The sequence below is a fragment of the Argopecten irradians genome, chromosome 14 (assembly GCF_041381155.1).
Source record: "Argopecten irradians isolate NY chromosome 14, Ai_NY, whole genome shotgun sequence".
Classification (NCBI taxonomy): domain Eukaryota; kingdom Metazoa; phylum Mollusca; class Bivalvia; order Pectinida; family Pectinidae; genus Argopecten; species Argopecten irradians.
The window spans coordinates 35223602-35249630 of NC_091147.1; the positions used below are offsets into that span (position 1 = coordinate 35223602).

The 26029-nt window shown below is 34.7% G+C and overlaps 1 protein-coding gene across 1 annotated transcript; it reads left to right on the forward strand.

Moving 5' to 3' along the window:
* Positions 1–1358: 1358 nt before the first annotated feature.
* Positions 1359–26029, forward strand: LOC138308283 (uncharacterized). Its single transcript, XM_069249275.1, has 7 exons — positions 1359–1687; positions 11381–11509; positions 15113–15278; positions 15976–16284; positions 17124–17307; positions 19531–19637; positions 20224–26029. Exons 1-7 carry the CDS (start codon positions 1620–1622, stop codon positions 20557–20559), a joined length of 1299 nt encoding a protein of 432 aa, XP_069105376.1. The 5' UTR covers positions 1359–1619; the 3' UTR covers positions 20560–26029.

The following is a 26029-nucleotide window of genomic DNA, read 5'->3' on the forward strand; positions in this document are numbered from 1 at the left end:
TGTTTTATTGTAATAATATAATTGATATCTGATAATTAATGAAATTATTGTATTAAAAAGTCTTTGAAATAATATTCAGTAAAATCCGGATTTTTTTGTTCTACACGTGTCCGGTTTCATTATTATCTTTGACTAAACAAAATGGCGGCCATTATGTTTGGCTTGCCTGCCTACTGCAACAGGACATCGTTCACGTTGATTGTGTTTTATTCATGTGAGAAAATCTTTGTCTGAGATCACAAGTGTTTGTGCTTTTGAAGATTTTGAAGTTATTATTTCTAATTTTGAACAGTATTAATTGGCCATGTCTAATTTGTTAGCTGGCTCTGGCTAAAAACGATCATGGACATCTTGATGCATGACTGAATAAAGTAATTGCTACAATTTCACACCTTTATTAAAGTTTGTGTACACACAAACATGGCTACCAGCATTATACTAGGGCCTGATATGAGTCTTAAGCCCTGAGATGTAATTAAAATTGCGCTAATGGCTTGATCTGACGTTATTTTTGTGAGCTTTTTGACACTTTGGTCCAAGAGCTGAAAATCGGGTTATTTGATGACCCGCCGGGTCAATCGGGTTATGCATTATAAATTGTCTAAAAAACGGGTCAACCTGGGGAAATCGGATGAATTGGCAATACTGTGTAAGCATCGGATAAATATATAGATTAGAACTTCCTTACCGCCTGACCATCACTTGTTCAATGCATTCACTTGCGCTCATATACGACTAGTTGTGTAGAATATTCCAAATATATGAAGGGGTAACTGGTACTCGTTCATACCATTGCAAGGGTAATTGACAGATTTTCACCGAGTAATTTTACTCGTGTACCCATCTTAACTGAAACACTGAATTACAGATATTTTGACCGCCCATTACTTGTTGGGAAACCCACGAGAGTACAACGAAAAGAGCGAAAAACACGACCGAAATAGTCCTATGTGGTTTGTTTATTTAAAAAATTCACTTTCGATTATGCTGGAAATGTCAACTTTTCATAATTGCAATTAACAGACCTCGATAAACGTAATTATACCATGACATTTCCTGTCTCTACGTTCTAATTTTCTTTGCTTTTTACACGAATATTGACGTACAAGTTTTGTCTATAGATATACTGCTCCCTCGGGAGTTACCATAAAAGTGACGCGATTGGTTCCACACAGGAAAAGGGCCCTAACGCCAGTATGTTTACCCTTGTACATTCGGGAACCATTAAGCCATGTGGTTTCGTTTAAATAGCCATGCGGAAATGACACTTAGATTCTAACGCTCGCGTGCCAGATTTTTTCCCGCTCTTTCGAAACATCAACCCTTAGCTACCACTTTAATGTTTTCCGAGTAGTCGTTGCTATTTACTTTACGTGTTGAATAATTCCAGCAAATCGCTGGCTTCTATAAAAGCGCGTGCGTTAGCGCGGAAGCACGAGATCGTTTGTACTACACTTATAGTATACACAAAATTGCTAGCGTATTACCACATGGACCTCGACTGGTGCGTCGAACGAATTAACAACTCGGCCAGCTTTATATTAGAGTTCTGAAGTAATTACAAAGGGATTATCTTGGTGCGATTCCAATTTGGGTTCAGTTCGAGTACGGTTACCAAAATGGATGTACCGTGCCTGACGAATTTGCTGTTTTGTTGTGTTGTTCTGCTCGGATTTCTGGATGATAAGTGAGTTATGATATTTATATAAGTTACCTGACTTGTAATTTATAATTTATTAGAAAAATAATGAATGTATTATTATGTTTGCTAATTAAATGTAGAATTTCTCCCATTTTAACCAATATCTATACTGTTTTAAGTGCATTAATTACATACTTTGTTAATATTTTTTACAAATTATCGTTTTATCTATTTACGAAAAAGTATCGTCGAGAATGGAACGGTTCAAACATTGTTCACAATTGCTTTGATATACATGTATACCGTTACTATGCATACAAACTTGTGTGCATATTTTGTGTCCATATATTATTTCAACTTTCATCTAACCCTAACACCAGACTTTGACAATTTGACGTAAACTGATCTATAAGAAAATGTCATAATTCTGATGTTCGGATATTGAATTCATTAAAAGTTCTTATTTGTGTTTAAAACAAAAGCTAACGTCAAACTGCATAACCAGAGCTTGGTGGTTTTTCTTCAAGCACTTCGATATCCTTTCACCTAGAAGATTAACACTTTTCTAAAAATGGTATTGTTTATTAATTAATAGAACATTACTAAATTAAGGTAAACTTACATGTAAACTCAAATTACGAAATATGCATAATAGGCCTATATAAGTACAAAACAAAAGAATTAATGTGGGGTTTAAATGTATTTTGTTGCAACACATTTACAACAGGAATGGGCACAACGTGGCAAAAATGATTTCTTAAGCTATGGCTAATGTTATTATGTCAAATATAGATGTTCGAATGCTCTTATTTGCCACAATAATCTGTAAATGATTCAAACTTAACATCACCATCAGCTCCATTGCTTCTCGTAGTCGCGTCTATTGATGAGGAAGTCAGCGAAATTGAAAGTCAAACAAATCAGTTCTTGACATAAAAAAATTAACACAGAGAAAACAGAAACGGTGTCGAGGCACAGGGACAGGGCACGAATTTTTTTAACAAACAATATATATATACATATATTAATACTATAATATATGTATATATATACTGTTGGTAAAATTTCGTGCCAGGTCCCTGTGTGTTGAGGTCATAACATGTAAATGAAATCACATATAAGTTACCCACAGTATAAACATTTATTGACTGTATATACATGCTTCAACAGACTTGATTTGAAAATCCATTTTGGCGGTCCTTCCGAGATTCCTCGTTATGTCGACCTCGTAAAACATGAAGACTAGTCGAGATGTTTAATGCTTCATTTTATCTCTTTTAAGTCAATCATGAGTCGATTTCGTGTAACTCAAAGACTCTGTTCTGTTCGAGGTGATTTTATTTTATCTATTTAAACCCAATGGTAAGTCAACCTCGTTTAACCAAAGGCTTCATTTTTCTCGAGGTGTTATTGTATCTCTTTTAAATCGATAAAGAGGTGAATTTTTCACTCGAGGAAGTATGATCTTTTACTGGTAATAGAAAGCTAACCAATCAAATTAAACGCACGTCTTTTCAAAACCTCTTGAATGACTGTATACGAAAACATCATTTGAACTTTGATAAAACTGTCATCGTTTACCTTTACTAACCTGATTGGTTATAATTTCTAAGACTAGTGCTCCAGTTAAGATGAATACACATGTAAAATACCCATGGAAATCTGTTAACTACCCCAAAAAATTGTATGAACGTGTACAAATCACCTTTACGATATTTGCGTTTCTCAACCCAATTAGTATTGGCGCTTATAACTCGAGATAAAATCAGAAGAAATTAACAATCAGATTAATTCAAGTCTTTTTTTAAGAGTCTGCATAGACTGTGCCCTTGTTTCAGATAGATATTTGTAAATTACTATTTTACCATCGATTACTTTATACTGCTATATAACCATATATTTTTTATCGAAATATCTCTAGATCTGTTAAGTCAGTACCCCTCTTCTTCAAACTGTAGAATGTTACTCACACACCCGCCAACTACCACCCCCCCCCCCCAAAAAAAAAAAAAAATAAAAAAAAAAATATATATATATATATATATATATTTATATCTGGAGCACTGTAACATGTGACCTTGCTACAGGTCATGTGTAGAAAGTTATTGGTCATTTGAATATGCGACAATTACTACTGGTATTTGTATAACGTACACAATTGGTGAAAACAAAACATTCAAGCACCGAAAAAAGGACGATGATACTACAACGACGTCGGAGACCGTTTGTTCCGCATATACACTAATCAAGATAATTAGTTAATTCTCTCGATAATCATGTCTTTTAATCGAAAAAGAGCGCCTCCAGTTGAGTAGTAAACGGTTTTTGGCAAAGGTAAAGATTACACGCCGTAAACCTTTCAAGCCAATTAAGAAAGGTATGCAGGAATTTACGCACCACATGTAATCTCGTTTTCCTATTTAAAAAAAAAAATCAATGATTTTTGCTTTACGTCACGGAGTTGGAAGCGAGCTCCATTGGGCGGGCCGGTGCCATCCCATGATGTGATAAACTCCTCTGCCTTCTTTTTTTGATAAAACATCCTATGAATGAATTGTTCCTCAATGCAGGTCTTGTACTCTCTAACTCAGCAAGGTCTGCCGGGAAGAGATAACCTTTATTATTCATAAACGATGTCAAGATGTTACTAGTTCTATAAAGACATAAACAGCTGTGCACGTGCTTCACGTGCTGCAACCCACTGTACGTAGTAAACATGCGTAGTAGGGAGGTATAAACATCCTGTGCATGACGTAAAGGGCCCGCCAGGTAGACCAACAGTTCTTCCTAGTGCGACCTGGTGAGCGTTCTTCCCTTTAATGGAGAGAAAAAATAAAAATAAATGTTTGTGAAAGCTACTAAAAATATCACCTACACTTCTGTCAATACACAAATGCTTAATTAGTTATTGCGATGGTCAAAGTGTTTTCAATTTAAAGGGCCACTACTTTTCCGAAACGGATTTTAATTTTTAAAATGGGAATGTTCAACAAAATTGAAAACTTTATAGATTAACAAAAGTTATTAACTTACTGTTAATACTTCACTTACAATCACCTTCGGAACAATTTGATTTATATAAATTCAATGCTAATTTTCATAAAGCGGGTCGTTTTATGTTTCCCGCCGTCGTCCTAATTACCGCGCGTCGGTTGGTTGTCATTGCGCCGGACGGCCAAACAGCGACATGAATCTTCACTGTTAACATTTAGTACATCACGTGACAGAATACTGGATTCTGATTGGCTACACACATGTATACTATTTGCAATGGTGCCCGGGGAAGCGGGCACTATTTGAAGTGACGCGAAATTTAACGCGAATGTATTGTGACGTCACCCTTACATGACGTCATTTAAACATTGTGCTTCAACAAGACGTCAAGATGGCGGACAGGCTGTTGTGCGCGTGGATGGAAGCAAATGTTGTTTTTCTATAGACTAGAACACAGTTTACTCATGTTCTATATTGATCTACTTTTAATCTTCATGAAGCTGAATCCCTTTTCATAGAAACACAGATTTCTGCGAAAATTCATATGTTGTACTTTTAATGTAACAACGTGGTGTGGAAATGAAGATAACGTTGCGAGGTGTCGCTTGACGTGCTTCTGTTACGATGACATGAAAACGGGTCTCATGTGAGGGTGATGTACTAAACTCCTTGTGGTCCAGTTGAGAGGGCACTATTGCCTCATAGTATTGTCTCGTGATCCCTCGACAAGTCTATGAGGCAAAAGTGCCCTCTCAACCAGGCTATAATAGAATAATAGTTTACGCAGGAATTCTGCATTTGGTTGGTGTTGTTGCATCCTCTATGGCCATTGATATACATTTTCATATATTACTTTAAATTTTTGTTTCGCCAAGGAAGTGCGCCTTTAAACTAATCAGTCAAAAATCCTTATCCATAGAATTTAACTTCTAAATGTATCCATACTTTGTCCTGTAGTATTGTAAAAATGGCATTTGATGGTTACTTTATAGTGCTTTTGGCGGTGACAGTTTTCCCACTAAAATACGTTGATTATATTGTTCCTAAATGTTTCAGACATATATTTATCACAAGACTAATAAATAAAAAAGAGGATGTGATTGAAAAACACTTTGGTTTACCATGCTTAGCGTTCTGTTTTAAACAGCTATTGTAATTAAAGGACGTCCTTCCTTATATGCAGTGCATTGTGTGTGTGAACGTATAATTTGGGAGGCTGTGGTATGTTTATAATGTTTCTCTGCAATGCTACATGCCACCAAAGATACTGGAGAGCACCCTGGGTGAACCAGTCGTTCCACTCCTTTTGTGCCGAACGCTAAGCAGGAGCATAAATCACCATTCTATAGACAGGGGTGTTTCTCAACCAGGCTTAAGAACCCAAGTAATTCAAAACCAAAGGTTAGACGCATTAGACGGTGTCAATGGGACAAAATCAGTTGGTTATTTAAAAAAAAATATGCTTTTAAATTTTGTCGATTTTTACGATCACGCAATAGGGACAGAATGTATATATAACGCATTATTTGCAGTGCTTGAATAACCTTAGTAAATGTAATAAGTATAGATACAGTCTTTTCCATTAATAATAATTCTATGCGCATATTATGTAGACCAAAAAATCACATCTTAAATTATATCTTACATAGTACAGATAAAACCGGATGTTAGGTTTCATATCTAACTAGAGGTGTCAAATCCAGAGAAAACATCGCAATATTATCGGAACCCTTGTCGCGTGCCGCTAGAGGGGGCTGTTATCTCATCCCTATAAATCACCTGTCAATATAGGTACTTTATTCATTCACCCCCGGAATTTCATAATCGACTTACCTAGTCCTTGATTTAGAAGAGGCTAAATGTGTTTTCAGGGGTGAAAATTAACGTAAGTTGGTTCCGTTTGGAAGATAAACTCTTCAGCTTTTGAAATGTCGGAATGTCAATTAGCAATATAATATAGTATGTTTATCATGTGGCGGTCGATATATTGGGATACAGCCGAAGAGACGTGCGGTTAAGTTTATTATAATTATCTTGTAAATACTCAGGCGCCTTTCAAGATGAATGAATTTTCAAAAGTACGTGTTGTACTCGGTCTGTGTTAACTCCACATGGCGTCATGCATTAAAATCCACACAGATCTGATAATCAGTCGTAAGTGATTGGGCAACCAAGTTATTTTGACACGATTGGATTATCCAAACAGCTTAACGTACAGGTTATCTCTAATCACCTGGTAGACCTAATTTCACAACGGATTATTACAATTCGAGTTAATCGTTGGTCTGTTGAAATAACAAAATGCCCGATGATATGGACGACTTTGATCCACTGAAAAACATTTCAAAATATTCAGATATGTTTCTTTAAACTAAATGAATGTTTCAGCTTCATTTCAAATAAAGAAGTATTTAAATATATCCGAGTTCAAATTTAGTAATTGCTTTTGGATATGGTATTTAAAAAAAAGAAGAGATCTTAATTTCTTTTATCATGAGCAATGATATACATGTATATATAAAGGCTTCAAGTATTTCGACATTCAGGTAGGGTGTATGTATCTGCTGCCCCTATGACTTGATCGAAAAAGTCGCTAAAATTAAGAATATTATCTTTTCTTTCTTCCTAACTTACTTCTTCTTCGAAACGTCGCTCTTGATACTACCTTACGTTTGGTCATTGATTGGGTAATCGCCCCTGTGAGGAAGACTCTGGGTTCTTTCCCCTGGTCGAGACATATCGTATTCTATACAAATGGTAGTTTCTGCTCCTGCTTAGTGCTCAGCATAAAGAGAGTGGGACGACTGATTCGCCCGTTGTCAATTAAATCTGAACGGATGGGGTGTGTTGCTTGGTGTCTTCTGTGGTATGCTTCAGTGATAAAGCACTATTAAAAGGCTAAGTGTTCCACAATACCAAAAGACGCAACACGAACAAACCGCAGTCTCCCAAAAACACATCCTCACTTCATACACACAACACACCACATACATGGGTCCTTACATGACCTTAGCTGTTAGGATGTTAATTTTATCAATCAATCAAACAAACAAACAAGTATTTCGACACTCCATCACGAGCCCCCTCCTCTTTTTGATCATGGGTGTTAGTTGGCCGTCAAACAAATGAAACCAAACCAGTTACGTAGCAAGTTACTTTTTAAAATCCCGTAAGACAAGACAAAGACATCAAACTAAAAATGACGCATTTGCCATAAAAAATTAGAAAATTACATCTTGTCTAAAAGGAACGTAATATACATTTTGATGTTTCGTCCTGGCTTGCTTTGTGTAAAAGTAATAATATCTATTGACATAATTAAACAACTGTAACACATTTTCGTGATATGTTGATTGACAACAAACACAATGAGACCGTACCAGGTGTTCCGTAAATGCTACCGCCCTTATCTTTATCACCAGCCAGTCAGAAGGTCGCTCATCGGTTGCCAGGAAGTACGGTTTAAATCCGATGAAAGCTATGCGTTCTTTGGCTAAATGTTATCAAGAGTGTACTATCATATGCTAAACTTAATGTTATCAAATATGGAAAAGTTTTATCATGAAAATGCAAATGGTTTTATTTGAATTAAGCTTCAAAGAACTTAAATTATTAAATAGGTAATATGATTTTTGCTGGCTTGCCATTGTGTATTATACACAAGTGCATAATTTTATTTCTAAATCAGATTGTCATAATCGTATAAGGAATCAAATTTCTTTCTTTTAAGATGATAGTAAAACAATACAATTTTTGCGTTAATATTTGTTTACGTTAGCTTGCGATGTTATAAATGACGATACGTTTAGGTATATTGACTTGCAATACAATATAGTATACTAGGACATGTATGAGTGCTTGCCAAGTTTAATTACGTTTTAAGTTAGCATGCAAAAGCAATTTGACATATTTGTTTGAAGTTAGTACTGTACAATGTGGAATATTCGTTGCTTTCGATGGTGCGGTGAAACTACGAAAACAAAACGAATTTTTTTTCTATATATTTTCAAATTATTGTCATTGGCTTACCACTAATATCTTTAACCACGATATACTTTAAAACCTCTAAATCAGTACCCACTGATAGCTCATTACATACAGTATATATTAGACTGGCCACCAATTTTTCAAATATTAAAAAAAAATAAACCACTTATTTTTTTTATTATTTTTGTCTCTTCTACATATTTGATCCTTAGTATCAATCTAGGGGGAGAACATCTAGTGAAGAACTGTTGAGAAAGTCCTATCAACAACGTAGGGTCTGGTGGCCAGGCTAAGTATACGCTAGTACAATAATAAACCTAAAGCATAAATAATTGAGGTAAGTAGGTTAGTTAGTTAGAAATATTGTTGAAATAGGACTGCAGTGGTATGATAAGAATGATAACACAAAAAATTATTTTAACAAATTTGTTGAACTTGTATTATTAACGAGAACAGTTTGTTTGTCTCACATTTAGTATTAAGTTAGCTTTTAATACAATTAAAGAGTGTGCCAATTTCTGCAAACACACCATCGTTAAGTGTCATAGCTTTCAATGATATTATAGTAACTTAACACATTTTGCCCCGAAAAGCTTGTGGCAGTAATGAAGAGTTGTTTAGTCAAGGGAATACGAGATTATACATTATTTGTTTTAAGAGCTTGCGTTAAAACGTTTACTTAAAATAGTTTAAGTAAGAATATATGCTGTAATCGTACACAAATTAAAACCAATGTTCTGGTTTAGCCTGCAATAATATCGTAATGGTAACAATTCGGTTACATTGCATACAGCTTTCAGCAGTATTATATTATGATAAAAGTTATTCAAAGCTTACAGCTGATATAACAAATAAGAGTGGAATGCGTCAGTAAGATCTTTGCTTTCGTTAGCTCTTAATAACGTTTAAAACAATCATATCAGATGTGGGTTGTCTTTCTAAAGATTAAAAAATGCCAAGTGTTTATGGTTTGTTTGTTGATATACGTATTACTTATCTTTCTCAGCCATCTCCCCCTCCCCCCTTCCTACTCCATTATTGTTTAGGGTTTTTATGTTAGATGTCTGCTAAGACGTTTTATATATGACCTTGCTACACCAGACACTGTTTATTTGGAGGTCTGTACTATATCACGTGTCAAAATATTTATGAAAGTATGACTAATTAAGCTAACTGTCGGCAGGGGTCGCTGCATGCCCAATTTCCTCGGGAGGCTGATGGCCAGTCAGCGACCAGCTGGCGACTGTTTACTCAGCGCCATCAATGTGCTATAATATGGAAGAATTAGGTTCAGTAGAATGTTAGTTGATGCATCAATCTATATAATACTGGTACTCGTCAAGGGATAAATTTCTGATCAACGAAAAACGTTTTAAGTTAAATCATTTAGGAAAGTTGAAATTAATAAACAGATAAAGGTAGAATGAATTGATACATAATACATCAATCAATGAATGATAAATGCATGAATAAAATAGCAGACAGACGTACCTATAGATGCTCCACCGCCGACGAACGGTATTTTTTCTCTATCAAAAATAAGAGCAGATGAATAAATATTTGTCTTCAGTTACCAAAGTTGCTTACTTTAAAATGTGTAATCCTCTAATTTTAATTAAAGATTTAAATATTAAAAACAATTAATTGCGTTCCGCAAAAAAAAAAAAAATAAAAAAAAATCCATGGCACTATGCCTTATATGAAATTAAGTACTGATTGTGTATGCATCAAAAGCAAAATGCATTCCTTTATATGCAATTTCTTTAATGAGATACATATAAACACAATCATATATCAGTTATTGTTAAAATAACGGGTATTGTTTAGGATATTTCGGCGATGGAGCATTTTTTAAGAATGGATTTTCCAAAACTGCATCCAATATATCATCAATTTGAACATACGATATTTGCTATAGTATAGTTATTGAGATAATATCGAAGTAAACAGTAAATATAATATCCATTTAACTTATTCATCCCCTGGAATTTCACAATGGACTGGTCCAGTCTTTGATTTAGAAGAGTCTAAATGTGTCTTCAGGGGTGAGTGAGTTAATAGATTGGAAGTTTCTTCGATAAGTACACATGTAATATGTTATTTTATTTTACGTGTATATGTTTTAGCTCACCTGTTTAAAATCAGGAATACGCAAAACCTAACAAAAGTGTAAATAACCATATGTATGAAAAAGAATGTATAAATGAATAAAGTAACGCAGTTGTTACCACCGACTCTCCAGCTCTAGGTTGTTAGTTCGAATCTCATGTGGGGCAGTTGCCAGGTACTGACCGCTGGTCGGTGTTTTTTCTCTACGACTTTCCTCTACAATCTTATTAATTTTAAATGACTCTGCCAGTTAATAGGACGTTTAACAAATCAAATCAAACGGCTTATATTCTGTGAAGTGTTTTGACGTCGATTTTGCAAGCCGTTCTTTACGGCCTTGCTGAAAAACATCACTGTTTTACTACATGATGTTCCAAATTACTCACACATTAAAACGACATAATGAGAATTCATTTTACGGTGTTGGTTGAAGTGACTCATTCGTATGAAGGTAAACCAAGGACTTTTATCAGTTTTTATTTTAAATGAAAGTGACTCAGAAAGCGTTTTTCTTTTTTTTAATTTTCTCTCCTGAATGTCTGCCAGTAATTTGTTCGCACTCTGATTTTCAGTCGACATAAATTCAATTTGGCAGGTGTAATGATGTTGATGTGAAAACCCACGTTTGTTTATTTTCTTTGATTTCAGTTGTGTTGGCCAGAAGTTAGAGATTTCCGCTTTTGAATACAACCGGAAGTTTGGCTCCAATCTGGACATTGGACAGTGCTCACTCAAAATTGAACAAATATCACCAGGTGTTGCCCTCACGAGAAGCTGGTAAGGTTATTTCTAGAGAATAAGGATGGTTACTGTCAACCAACTGAAATTCACGAGCAATTAAACGTCGCGGGTATTTAGAAATTTCATTTATTATTTTAACAGAGTGGTTATATTGTACCATGAACGTCTTAATTCACGAAATAGATTGCGAAAGTCGTTAAACATGTTAACGCAAAAAATGTCGCTGAGAAAATGAGTTGGTTTTTAGTAAAAGCATGTAAAAGATGTAAAAAACGTAAGATTTTGATGGTGATTTTAATGAACTTGACATAATGGGGATGATTATAATATTAGAAGACACAGCTTGTCATGTTATAATTCAGTTTTAAAGAACGCGGTAGACGAGTGATATTGTATAATAGGATATATTGCCAATGGTAATTTACCTCTGGAACATATATGGAATAGTTGACAAGTACTCGACATAGTCATAGGTCGGTGATTTTTATCGGATACTCCGAATATCAATGACCAATTCTGCCGCTCATCATGGTAGAAAATTTGGTTCGTAATGAATAGGATTACATGTGTATTCATATACGCGAACTCTTATTTGGAAATATTTGCTTGTCTATAGAATCATATAATCTGAACACTTTGAATACATAGGTTACTCTGTGGCGCGTGGCTTTAATTATAACTCCCTAAAACCAACTGAAGATGTCAATCAACACGCATGTCAAGCGAGCTGTCACGTTCAGATATACCGGAAGAGAGCGAGAGGGCTAATTCGCGGAAGCAGAAAAAGTAATCCGTATCATTTGCTGAAGGCCACGGGTTAAATACTTGCACGTGTGTTTAGTTGCATAAATTATTTGTAGTTTTTGTGTATCCAGGACGTAAAATTCCATCAAGTATAATCGTTCTGCGGTGCAACCTTTATTTTATCATAGCTGTAAACACTAAGTTTGTGTATGTTTTACGTATGGTCACGAGTATATATCCGTATGGTCACGAAAATTTACATATGGTCACGATAATTTACGTATGGTCACGAAAATTTACGTATGGGCACGGGAATTTACGTATGGTCACTATACAGCCGTTATGAATTTTAAGTAATGATAAAATACCATTACAGAAATACCATGTAGAGTAACAGCACATTAGGAATCGGTTAAATATAAAAAGAAAACAAACAAAAAATTGTGTCATTTACATACAGATTTTTATCATGTAGTATTTTCACATGATATGTATGGATACCTGGAGACCATTTTTACCTCCTTTAGCCATCCTGGGCCCGACTGTACAGTAAAACATTTGAAAAAATGAAACAATTTCGAGACTTTGGTCAGTGATACATAATATTGTTTTTTTGAAAGTTGCAGGACATCTGATTTCGATCCCTTTGTAGATCAGATCAACAATAATCGACCATTACTGTAAATGAGCAAACAGTTTCTTTAACACCACTTTATCGCGTAACAAATGTATTGAAATATGACTGCATTTTTTCTGCATGTCGTTAGGAACATTATTGCAAATGCGCGAATCTCCCATAAAATCCAGTATTTCCCAATCGAAAAATTGGTAATGCAGTTAAAGATGCTCCACCGCTGACAAACGTTTTTTTTCTCTACCAAAAACTAAAGCAGACGAATCAGTATTTTTTCTTCAATTACAAAAGTTACTTACTTTACATCATTACAACTATTGGAAAATTTTGAGCTTCTGATTTTAGTTGAAGATAAAATATTAAACATAATCATTGCGACCCGAAAAAACCCCATGTAACTATTTCCTTTATGGAATGAAGTAATGATTGCGCATTCAGCAAAGGCAGAAGTTGTTTTATGTTATGTTTGTGTTAATTAGACACATATATACACAATTAAACACCAAGTATTGTTTAAATGATGATTATTGTTCATGCTCTGTCGGCGTTGGTTCATCTTTAATAAAAACCTTGATTGCATCAAAACGCGATGATGTCTACGGTATTCATCTGAAAAGCACTCTTCTATATTTCTGAATGTTAAGTCAATGTTAAGTTTTTCTCTTATACCTATGAAGGTAACATATAACATAATGTTAGGTGATGTATTTTAGCCTTCTAATAGTATCACCTCCATATGGCCTATGATTGGTTCCACGTGGTAGTTATAATGGATGTTTACTAGAAATCTGGTCCATTTCAAAGGCTAAGTACTCTACCGGCGTACTCACACAACACTGTCGGACGTATATGGCTAGTCGTACATGAAATTTTCAAATCTATTAACACTTTATCAAATCAATTTGATGAGTGTTTTACGGGTTGAGTGAAAATGTCAGGTCTGGTCTGAGTTGGGCTGGAGTACTGTGTTGACGTCTTTGCACTGGCCACTAGTATCAAATGCTAATGCTTTCCACGATCATTATGATTTGATATAATTTACTTTCCTTAAGTTTCAAACTAGGGGGAATGGTACATTTCTATCATCTACAATTATTCTAACACTCTTCAATACATCTGGTAACAAAATTACAGAAAAATTATTTAAACGGTATTTCATGCAAAATTGTAATATAGTCATTTTTCGCAAGAGTACGTTACTGTTTCATCTGCAACACCTGGTAGCCTCTCCAGCGTGATCCACAATCTTGATGAATTGTACAAAAAAAACCCGCTCGATATTCGGCAATTTACTGACATCCAGGCATAGGAATTGAAATAAACAAGTTGAAGTTATCTTGTACTGAAAATAATATAGAAATACATTTTCATTGAAAAAATCAAAATTTTTATAACGACGTACATGAAAATTTTAATGGTATAAAGCCCCATTAATGGAATACAGGACATTTTGATAAGTGAAGGAAGATATTCATGTTTAAAGTAGTAGTATATTATTACCAGGTGTACTGTCGATGTTAGCTTTTATGGCTAGTTTGCTATGACTCTTCCGGACCGTAATTATACTTGTACCGTATATCAGCTGTCCTCTCCTCTTTAAAGACATTTCGTTTCAAGTCTTTACACATGTAAAGTATGGTATTCATTAGTTTTCTAGTTCAAATTTTAAAGAACGCTTCCAACTTAATTAGAGAATTGCTAATGACATGACATCACTTGGACATCTACTTCTGTCAACATCTTCTACGCAGGTGCTAATGATTGATAACTTTTCTGACGATACTATCATCAGTTTGAGAAAATAAGCAATGATTTGCAAAAGAAAAAGAATCCTTTTATAAACGTTTGACATAAAATCAGTATCACCTTATGCATTAATCCGGCCTTGATTTCTCGAAACAAACTTAAGTCGAACACCGACTTGTAAATTATTTTCATACACGTTACATAAGAAGAAAAACTGAAGTTTTGACTTTAGTCTACACATTTGCTTTGAGAAATTGGAGCCCGATTTTAAAATTATCTAAAATCCCAGATAGTTTTAATATTTGTAAACTACAAGAAACATACAGGTTTTCTTCATAAGCCATACCAAGAACCTTTATAGCTTTATCATACATAAATTAAACCAATGTTTTGCATAAAAACTGAGCACACTATAAGGATTCCTAGAAGAAAGGAGTTGCCCAGAAGAAAGTACAAATACAAAAACACAACTACACAATGGTATTTTAAAATCTTCTGTTTTATTTCATTTGTAGCAACCTTCCCAACAAACAGGGTCCTATAAGGAGCGTTTCTAAGGTTCTCAATGATACGAGGAACTTTGAGGTCCGTCAATACAACGACATCTTTGTCTTCATGGGACTCTGTGACGCTACGACGGTAACAAGCCTCGGGATTCTTCATCGAGGGGACTGCTTTGCTGTAAGTTAGGAAGTGTCTAAAAAGCTTATTACGCATTATATTTTAGAATTTCCTGAAGTGATGAGTACTGTATATTACTAATAATTGCGTTTTTTTATTTTAATTTTTAAATTCGCAGATTTTTGGTTAATTTCGCGAAATTTGATACCTCGCAAAATTAACCAAAATTATGGTATTATATATGATAGCTTATCATATGAATGACGCTTTCAAAGGTTTCAAAAAAAAATCGAGAACATAAACCACTACGCTCCAAACAGTCAATTGCTGAAATGTACAACTGCTCAGTATTCATTTTATTTAACACATCTGTTATCTTTATGGGATAATTCATTATAATCCTAATTGAAGTTCACACGAGACTGAGAAACTATCCGGTCTCTTCTATTGTTTGTCATTGGACAAGACAGATTAATACAATGCCTATGGATATACTGAAGGGACAGGTTTTTTTTTCAAACTCGTTTGGTACAAAGGACCGTAAATGATTTCTTAAAAAAACAAAACTTATATTCACATTTCCTTGTGTATCTGCTGGTCAACTTTGTCATTGATAATTGATAAATCAACTGGTCTGCGCTGTGTTTCTCTACAAGCTTCCGAAATATTTACTGGAAGACACCAGCTGCTAAATTGTATATGAAGGCCACGCCTCAAAATGGTCGGGAGAAAATAACAATTTTGATATTTATTACAGGTGGAAATAGCCAGCAATCTTACGTTTAACAGGAAGACATACATACGGGCATATGTGGAGTATTATCGCCGAAGTGTTGACATTCAGGAGGACGGTATAGCCTTAAGCCCTGTCCTAGCTCAGCATTACGATGGGGCATACTACCTCCGGGATAGAAGTTACGGAATGTTAGAAATCATAGTCGTAGAAATGAAATTTCGCCACTCAGGCTCAGTGAACCTCCTGAAAAAAGCCAACTTCCAGTCACAGTCAATGGCCGAGCATTTACAATTCGCAGAAAGAGAAGTGGGATTGCCATACAATACAAAGGTAAAGTAAGATCCTAGCTTTTTCGTGAAACCTTAAAATGCTAGCTGGCTGTAATTGTTGAGTATTTTAACTACGTTTTGAATCATGTATTTGTCAAGATACTACTTTAACCAACTTTCTTTCGCGTGCGATTTATTTTCGCGATTTTCGGAATCAAGGTAAATTCGCGAAAGTTTATTTCGGCGAATCTTCCACAACTCTTGCACAATTACATTCAAAGATTTCTAAATTAAATTTTAATCCGCGAAACTTAATTTTCGCGAAAATGTTTTGAAACGGAAATCGCAAAATTAAGTAGCCGCGAAAACAAGTTGGTTTACAGTATTTCGTATTCTGACTATTCGAATAACACACAATTTACCTTCGTTCATGTAGCACTCATTAATTTCACACTTTATATTTTATGCCCACCATATACAATAAAAACGAAAAACTAGAAGTGATTAGTTTTGAAATTTCTTGGGTCAAGTAGACATTGCATTGTAAACATGAAATGTTTCAGGCCGTACAACGCTGTTAATTAAGAGATATTCCTGTGGGATCGTTTACTGTTTGAACTCATTGTTCGCTCTCACTGTTGTTCTCCGTTTGTAATAGCTACAGTGTACTTGAGAAAAAACCAATGCAGCACATCTGAAAACAGAAGATTAAGATGAGAATCGTTTAAAGAAACGGTATTTACGTTCCATCGTCTTTGATCTCCTTTGTAAACATTGTTATCTTTACCAACAGATCTTTGTTATACTCTAATAAGATTGGTATTATGTTGATTTAAGTGCTCATTTAGCTACTCAAACACCAACACATCAATGAATATAATCCTAATTTTATTTCCATAGGTTATACGGATATCTACAACTGAGAATAAGGTCGAGATGACCCAGTTTAGGAAGAGAGATTTTACGGGGGCTTACAGATGCGTAAAACAATATGAGCAGGACCTATATCGCATCCGCGAGGAGATGTATTCAAGGAAGCCCCATCTTAATTACGGGATGCTCCCTTTCCTTCCTAAGCCGAGAGGTAACGAGAATTTCCTCTCTTACTGACAAAACAAATATGTTGTAAAGGCGATGTTGGTGTCCTTTGTTTTACCAACGTAATATGGGGAGGGGTTAACTATCTGAAACAGATAATAGATTTAGAAATACCTATACGTTATTGCTATTGTATATTATAAACGTGGAAATTTACGTGAGGAGGAAATTTACGCTAATTACGCGAAGGTCGCTTGATCGCAAAAATTTCCCCCGCGAGTAATATTTTCTACATGTATGAACTTTGTTTTTATAGAAATCTAAAGGTGTTTGTATCGCAAAAATAACGCCACCTTGAAAGGTTAATACATACAAATCGTGAAATCTCAACAAAAATATCCTCGTTTACAGTATGCATTTTTTAGCTCACCTGGCCCGAAGGGCCGGTGAGCTTATGTCATGGCGCGGCGTCCGTCGTCCGTCGTCCGTCCGTCGTCCGTCGTCCGTCGTCCGTCTGTCCGTCAACATTTCCTTTAAATCGCTACTAGTCATAGAGTTCTGCATGGATTTTAACCAAATTTGGCCAGAAACATCCTTGGGGGAAGGGGAACAGAACTTGTATAAATTTTGGCTCTGACCCCCCGGGGACAAGAGGGGCGGGGCCCAATAGGGGAAATTGAGGTAAATCCTATAAATCGCTACTTGTCCTAGAGTTCTGCATGGATTGAAACCAAATTTGGCCAGAAACATCCTTGGGGGAAGGGGAATAGAACTTGTATAAATTTTGGCTCTGACCCCCCAGGGACAGGAGGGGCGGGGCCCAATAGGGGAAATTGAGGTAAATCCTATAAATCTCTACTTGTCCTAGTGTTCTGCATGGATTGTAACCAAATTTGGCCAGAAACATCCTTGGGGGAAGGGGAACAGAACTTGTATAAATTTTGGCTCTGACCCCCCGGGGACAGGAGGGGCGGGGCCCAATAAGGGAAATTGAGGTAAATCCTATAAATCACTACTTGTCCTAGTGTTCTGCATGGATTGTAACCAAATTTGGCCAGAAACATCCTTGGGGGAAGGGGAACAGAACTTGTATAAATTTTGGCTCTGACCCCCCCGGGGACAGGAGGGGTGGGGCCCAATAGTGGAAATTTAGGTAAATCCTATAAATCGCTACTTGTTCTAGAGTTCTGCATGGATTGTAACCAAATTTGGCCAGGAACATCCTAGGGGGAAGGGGAACAGAACTTGTATAAATTTTTGCTCTGACCCCCTGGGGACAGGAGGGGTGGGGCCCAATAGGGGAAATAGAGGTAAATCCTATAAATCGCTACTTGTCCTAGAATTCTGCATGGATTGTAACCAAATTTAGCCAGAAACATTCTTAGGGGAATAGGAACAGAACTTATATAAATTTTGGCTCTGACCCCCCGGGGGCAGGAGGGGCGGGCCCAATAGGGGAAATAGAGGTAAATCCTATAAATCGCTACTTGTCCTAGAGTTCTGCATGGATTGAAACCAAATTTGGCCAGAAACATCCTTGGGGGAAGGGGAATAGAACTTGTATAAATTTTGGATCTGACCCCCTGGGGGCAGGAGGGGCGGGGCCCAATAGGGAAATTTAGGTAAATCCTATAAATCGCTACTAGTCTTAGAGTTCTGCTTGGATTTTAACCAAATTTGGCCCAGAAACATCCTTGGGGTTAACAGAATTCCTATAATTTTTGGCTTTCACCCCCTTGAGCAGAAAGAGTGGGGCCCAATAGGGGAATTAGAGGTAAATATTCAAATTCCTTCAGAAAAGAAACAATGAACCTTACTAGGCATTACAAACCAGGTGAGCGATACAGGCCCTCTGGGCCTCTTGTTTTAAATTGAGTTCTATTTCTCACATTGAAAATTAATGAATTAATATAAAACTATTTCCTTTGTAATTTTTTTTTGTTTTTCACCAAATTTTATTGAAATACACGTATAAGGCGATATATAGTCAACATAATGGAATGAGAGGATAGACTTTGATCAACTATGAGACAAAATACCAGATTGGTCATAGTAGATGCAAGATTTATGCATGAATATATTGTACAGAAAACTTAATGTTGCGGTTTGTCATGGAAAATGACTTTTTCACCGCGAGTTACCCCTTATTTTATGTTTAAAACATTTTCGCAGTAGATTTTTTTTCGCGATTTCGTTTTATTCAAAAGTGAAATCAAGCTTTAACAGTTCATGGGAGCGTGAAGTTAACAGTTTCCTCTATGCTTTACAGCCCTTGGACTATCCAGTGGTGGAGACATGTTGACCTGGGAGACCGCTACAGCCATAGAAATCATGACCAACAGGGGCATCACCGTCTACAAATCACTCAAACGCACAGTAAGGCCTCTTTATATTATTGAAGGCATTTTAAAATTACCGTAAGCGTCTCCGTCCCTCTCCCCTTTTAATGTCGCTTACATTGACTCAAAGACATATTAAAACTATGAAAACCCGTGAAGATGTTTTTATATAATATAATAATTTCTTTTCATTTTTTTTTAATTTATAAATTGGTAAATGATTAATAGATTACAGACCTTGCAATAATTTTGAATATTAGTAGCCCAAATTTAATCCTATTAAAACCCTCTTCCTTTTCCATTTTAAACCTTCCTTGGTGCTTACTGGGTTTAATACGGTAGCTGAATTTTGCTTGTAGCATTAAGGTATGTCCTTGCCTTAGAGTGCGCCAGTTCAGAGCGAATCTCTACATCAAAACATTTACATAATATATTTTTTCAAATGCCATAATGTGTATTGTATGTGGTAAATCCAAATAAAATGTCATTAAACAGAAATGTGCAGCTTTAAATTGACAAGCAACAACATTGTACAAGCTTTATGGATTTGACAAAAAATCATTTAATTTGCCAGTATTATTTTTTCTACTGTGATGTTAATTATTATTTGGTTGTGTTTTCAGTGTAACCGCGCTAAGATTAATAGCTGTAGTCTACTGAGATATGTGAAACGGGAACTGAGGAGTATAAAGACAGTTATCCACAATAAGAGATCAAAATGGAGTTATCTCCCCGCCGAGGAACAGGTCACGACTAACAAATTATACAGTGGCCGGATGAGAAGAGTGCAAAAGGAAATAGCAAGAATCCGGAAAAGTTTAAAACAGTGGCGAATTCAACAAAGAAAATCACGGACTGCCTTAAAGCTTGAACGACGGCAAAGACAGAAAAAGGCGAAAAATCAGTCATTACGGAGGAAAGGTACAAAGAAGAACAACAAAGTCCGTGTGCAAACGTGACGTTAACAACAAAACAAGTGACGTTTACAACAGTCATTGTGACGTTGGCAACAGGACACATGAAGTATTCACCAAGACATGTGTCTTTTAAACAATAATTGATAGAATTTAACTCGGAACGCGTGAAGTCTACACTATCAAATGTGACGTTTCAACACAAAAATAACCTAATTAAAACAAACAAAGGAATTACACAAAGCATGTTGTTTGTGTGTCTTCAATAGTTGTCTAACATACAAAATGACTTGAGTGATTCTTCATGGACGATGACGTCTGAATGAGGAGTATCATTTTTAAATATGTTGCCATGGTTAAAAATTATACGGCGGTAGCCGTGACTTTTGTTTGTCCTTGGCACTAGAAGTTTTAAGAACGGTTTTCAAGAGTGAGAAATGTACATATAAATGCATAGTTTGGAAAATAATACGTTCATATGTTTCTATCACTATGGAACGAATACTATGTCATACAGTTTTGCAGAAATAGACAGATTGCGTATTGGCTACAGAAATAACTTGATGTTTCTAGTTTCATGGACAAGGACCAAATGTGACATCAGCGTATGGGCCGTTTCCAAGCCACAAACTTTTAAAACCGGAAATGACTAATTTTCCGAAAAGTCAGAAAAAGAGTCCTTTTGGGTATCTATACTGTAAACATACTTATCTTAGCGCAAATACAAACAAAAATGTAAATTAATAATTTGTCAGTGTAGATTTTACGCAGGTTGTTTTTTATTCAATACTGGAAGTATCCTTTCACATAACAATTTAGCGTTGTACATGATTTAGCGCTTCAAATTCAACGCGAAAAGCGCTAAAATAAAACTAAAGCTAAAATAAGACGTTTACAGTAAAGTAAGTTTGTGGTCTAGGAATTGCTATTTTTTGTTTTAATGACATTTTTTATGTAATTTAGACATACGTCAACGTTGTTTATCATTATAGTCATTATGTTTTAGCACATCGCTATCGTTGTATCGTTTGATATACAATACATGTATGTGAACAGTTTTAGTTTCTACTATATCTTGCAAATAAGTGTTTCCTGATGAAATACCCGTCAATATAGTAACAACTTTCATAGACGCCAATGTTAAGTCTTGTTTTTCCTGATATTGCATTTTTGCAACCAAATATATATCAGTTATGGACCTTGGTTGAGGTCAATATTGTGTTATATTACCCTAATAGAATAAATAATGAACGAGAGCGTAGCCCTAGATCATTATTTGGAATTATATAAGGGCAATATTACACCATATTGGCCGAAACAAAGGTCCTTAACTTTATATTAGATATGATAATTATTTTAAATGTTTGCTTTGTGCTCAGTAATATAGAAATGCACAGAGAATGGCTCGATTACATCTTCCCGAAGAACTCGACGTTAGGGGATGGTGACGTAATAATCGCAATATCGACTTGAGAATGACATCACAATATGAATATCGACTCGAGTGTGACGACACAATAGGGAATATTGATTTGGTGTTTCTAAAAATGGAAACATCGAATTAATTAACTTTCTAAAAATGGAAATGCTAAATATCGCCCTCCACATGACAGTGTATCAGCCAATGAGAGTGGCCGAAAATCGGAGCATATTTAACATATATGGATATATGGTGGGAAAAGGTTAGAAAAAATATATATAGTGAAAGTCTGATACATTATTTTGTAGCTAATTGTACGTCTTTATTGATTTCAGTCTTATATTTTGCGTGTGTTCTTTTTCTTTTATTTTAACATCGTTGTTTGAGTAAATGTGATTATTTTTCATTCTTTTCATATTACTAACTAAATCGATATTTCATCAATATCAAAGAGCGATGGATTTGTTTGGATATGCATTCCGCTTATTTCCTTGCTAACTTTGAACAAATACGTTCATAAGTTGTTAGAAAACACATAATGCATTTAAAAGTATTCTTTCTTTCATAAATGTTATTGTTGTGTTGAAAAATATATGTTATGAAAAATATTCCTTGGTAACTGAAACACTAAATCTTAATTACTTTTAGTTCAGTTCCATGTTACTTACAATATCATTTGTGCATTTTTTTCTGTGTTAAAATATTATTTGAAGTTAGGGGTGCGTAATATAATAATGATTATAAAAACAAAGGTATCTATGATTGTAAAAATAATGCGTCACGTATTACAGGGGATTATCTAAGGTTAATTAGAGTTTTTAGTTATGACCACGAGAGTTTGTTTCCATTTGTCCTGAGAATTTGAATGATTTCCATAAAGTATGCTCAATGAACATTATTTTTCTTTGATTAATTAAGCTTATTAAAAATATTTCCATGGCCTGTTTAAGGTGAACTCGAAAAATGAAACTGTTTTACGATGACTTTGTTACTTGTTAAAAAAGAGATTTGATACCTATTTATCTATTTGTATTTTTTCATTTTGTGGTGTGGTATGTTGTAAAAAACAGACCATTTTCTCATTATTTCAATTGGAACTTTGGATGATAAACCATCTCAATAGGGCACATACAGAGCCTATAAAAGTGAATAGTTTTATTTAAAATGGCGTCAAGAACCTGTAAGAAAAATGAAGAAATGAAGAGTAAAGTACGAAAACTGTACCAAATAGTACTCTAGAAATATATGCACGTATCAGAACATATTCTTGAATGTTTGGTACTGAATAAATAGGTCAAATGAAGCAAATGTTCTTCGTGAAATTATTTATTAAACTCCTTTTCCTTAAAGTGTTACAGTAACACAGAGGCACACACTCAAAACCAACATTTGATAGTCGCAGGACGCATGGCTTGCATTAAAAAGGTCACGTCAATTTCATGTTGAACACATCAGGATATCGGATATGTGAACGTGGAATCTACTTCATAGAAACGTGAAGATATGTAAACTCTCTAGACCGAACTAAAAAAATGTGAAGTGGAATTGCGTATTTAAATCAAGAGTGTGTATCAAGAACCCGACGTTTAAACTGTGTTTTATAGATAGCGGTTGTCCTGGCTTAATTTATTTATAGGATAATTTTAAGTGTATTTTCCTTGTTGTTTTTGTCCTATCAATGTCTGCCATCTTGGTTTTAATTTTATCATCCTAGATGCATTATATCCACAACGATAACGTTAAATGTAATGTTGTAGTTCGAGTCAACAAAACTTAACTTTGCTTGAAATAAAACCCCCGAAACAAAAGAGTATATTCTTTTTCTATTTTATTTCATTGAGATATGACAAATCTGATATATATTTTGCAATCTGTGTGAATCAGTGTAGCGAATTCTTATAATAGTTTCCAAAACCTTTATTTCACATTATGGAAAGAAAATGAACTGGCATGAACGTTAATGGTTACTTTTTATGAAAAAAAACCCACATTCCTTTTTTCCCATTTAAGCGATTCAATAAGTCATTGTTTTCGGTAAATCTTAAACAATAAGACTAGGCTTCAATTATGAGTACATGTATAATACAATATACCATTGTTACCATCTTCCTTGTAAATTCCGTCTATTAACCTTTTATTAAGTCATTAATTGTACATTGCAAGATACATTTTGAACGTATAACATATTAATCGGCAACATGTGCAAGCAAGTTATTGTAATACACTTTGGTTGTTTTTTTTACTTCAGCAAAATAGCTCAAAATAACCTTGAACTTTGCTTGAAACAAACTGTTAAACTGACAATGGAACAAAAATTTTGATTTGAAAGTGCATTAAAATATGAACAATGTATTTTGGTTCAATTGAGATCTTTAAAATTACCTTTTTGAGGAGAAGAATGTTATTGTCTACAGGAAATTGTTAGTTTCTCTTCCTAGTTTTTAGTCAAACTGATAAAAGTTAAGAGTTTACTGGGTGTACACTGTATTTACAAGAACATCAGCAGAATTTAAGCTGTTTTTCTTGTATATTTATATTGCAATAAACGGGAGCTGTCCGATTTGCTATTTCACAAGAACCATCATGGTCACACTATATCAATCACAGTGTAAAATAACATAACTTTTACTCTCGAAACACTCAAAACACTAAATGCAAACATGTTGTGAAATTCATTTTGACAAGCTAAACTTAATTTTGTGTGGTGCATGAACACGTGTTACCATAATTGGAGAGGAAATTGATAACTTAGCTTTTATAAAGTTTAAGTGTTCCTTACCCAACATATATCAATTTAATAAAGTAGTGAACATGCAAAACAAGTAATAAAATTGCATAATGTTATTTAGACAATGATTATGATGTCCATGCTAATTACATACACGCGAAACAAAAACTCTAATTCTAGTTTTACTACGTTTACTAACAAACCGTCAATAAATGTTTAGTGGAATAAACATTTAGTGTGTATATTAATGCAATTATTTTGTCACATGATGAAGTTCAAGGTATTAACTTCTTGTATGAAGATATTTACAGACTAATAGCATTAGATCAAGATTATTTTAGCGGGCTTTGTTCAACATAGACAAAATGCCGCGATTGAATAACCTCTGAAGTGCATTGTCTGTACCCAATTCAACTTCCTATTGAAAACAAAATGTTGTCGTTTCCAAATTCCGGATATAAAAAATGGTTGTGCGTAAAACCATCAACATTTTGGTAGAATAAAACCCAGTATACAATTAAATATAAAATTAACTACACGTCATTCTAAGTACGCAGGTACCAAGATTAGCTTTCACTTTCTGCTGCTCTGACTTGTAAACATTGAAACACAAAACGAAACATTGTTTATATGGAGTGTAAATTTTCTGCCCGTTTGATAGCCATGTTTTGAACTGCTTTGTGTAGTTTTTATAGAGAAGGAGCGGAGACATTTAATGTGTTTTTGTTATGTCTGTACATATTTTATAATGTAATAAAAATTTGGCAGTGGACCTTTGTGGGGTTGTCCTCTTTCTACTTGCAGAACATTTATAAATTGTTTATCTGTTTAATTGGTTCGACTTTTAATGGATGCCTTCCGTCAGATTCGTTCAGTAATGTATTTTTATATATTTTTTTACTTTCCTCAATCCGCTATTATCACATCTCCATGCAGAATATAATAAACAATAATCACTTTTCACAAACCCCCTGGCTGCCTATTTGTCTTTCTAAATCATCCGCCTTTGTGACGACTTGTAATTTCGCGTTTGCATACCTTAATACATGCTAAGGCGAGGCGTTAAAATTTGGCGTTTTAAAATTCTTATTGTGTAATACTTATTGAATGAGTAGTATATACATTTCATTAACGTGTACATACATTTTTGTGTGGTGGGGTTGGGGAGGGGGAAGGGAAGTTGATTTTGACATTAGTTTGTGTAAGATTTTGATTACATTTTATTTCATTATGGTGTTTCATGATTTTTATTGGTAGAATATCATGTTGGCATTTATGTTGATTTTTATTCTTTGCATGAATAATCATATTTGCATTGTAAAGATTGTCATGACATTAACAATAAAATTTAAAATAATATCATACAA

Coding starts and splice junctions, on each gene's coding strand:
- LOC138308283 (XM_069249275.1), top strand. CDS start 1,620: ATGGATGTACCGTGCCTGACGAATTTGCTGTTTTGTTGTGTTGTTCTG. Junction 15,279..15,975: donor ATCGAGGGGACTGCTTTGCT/GTAAGTTAGGAA, acceptor TATTTATTACAG/GTGGAAATAGCCAGCAATCT. Junction 17,308..19,530: donor TTTCCTTCCTAAGCCGAGAG/GTAACGAGAATT, acceptor TATGCTTTACAG/CCCTTGGACTATCCAGTGGT.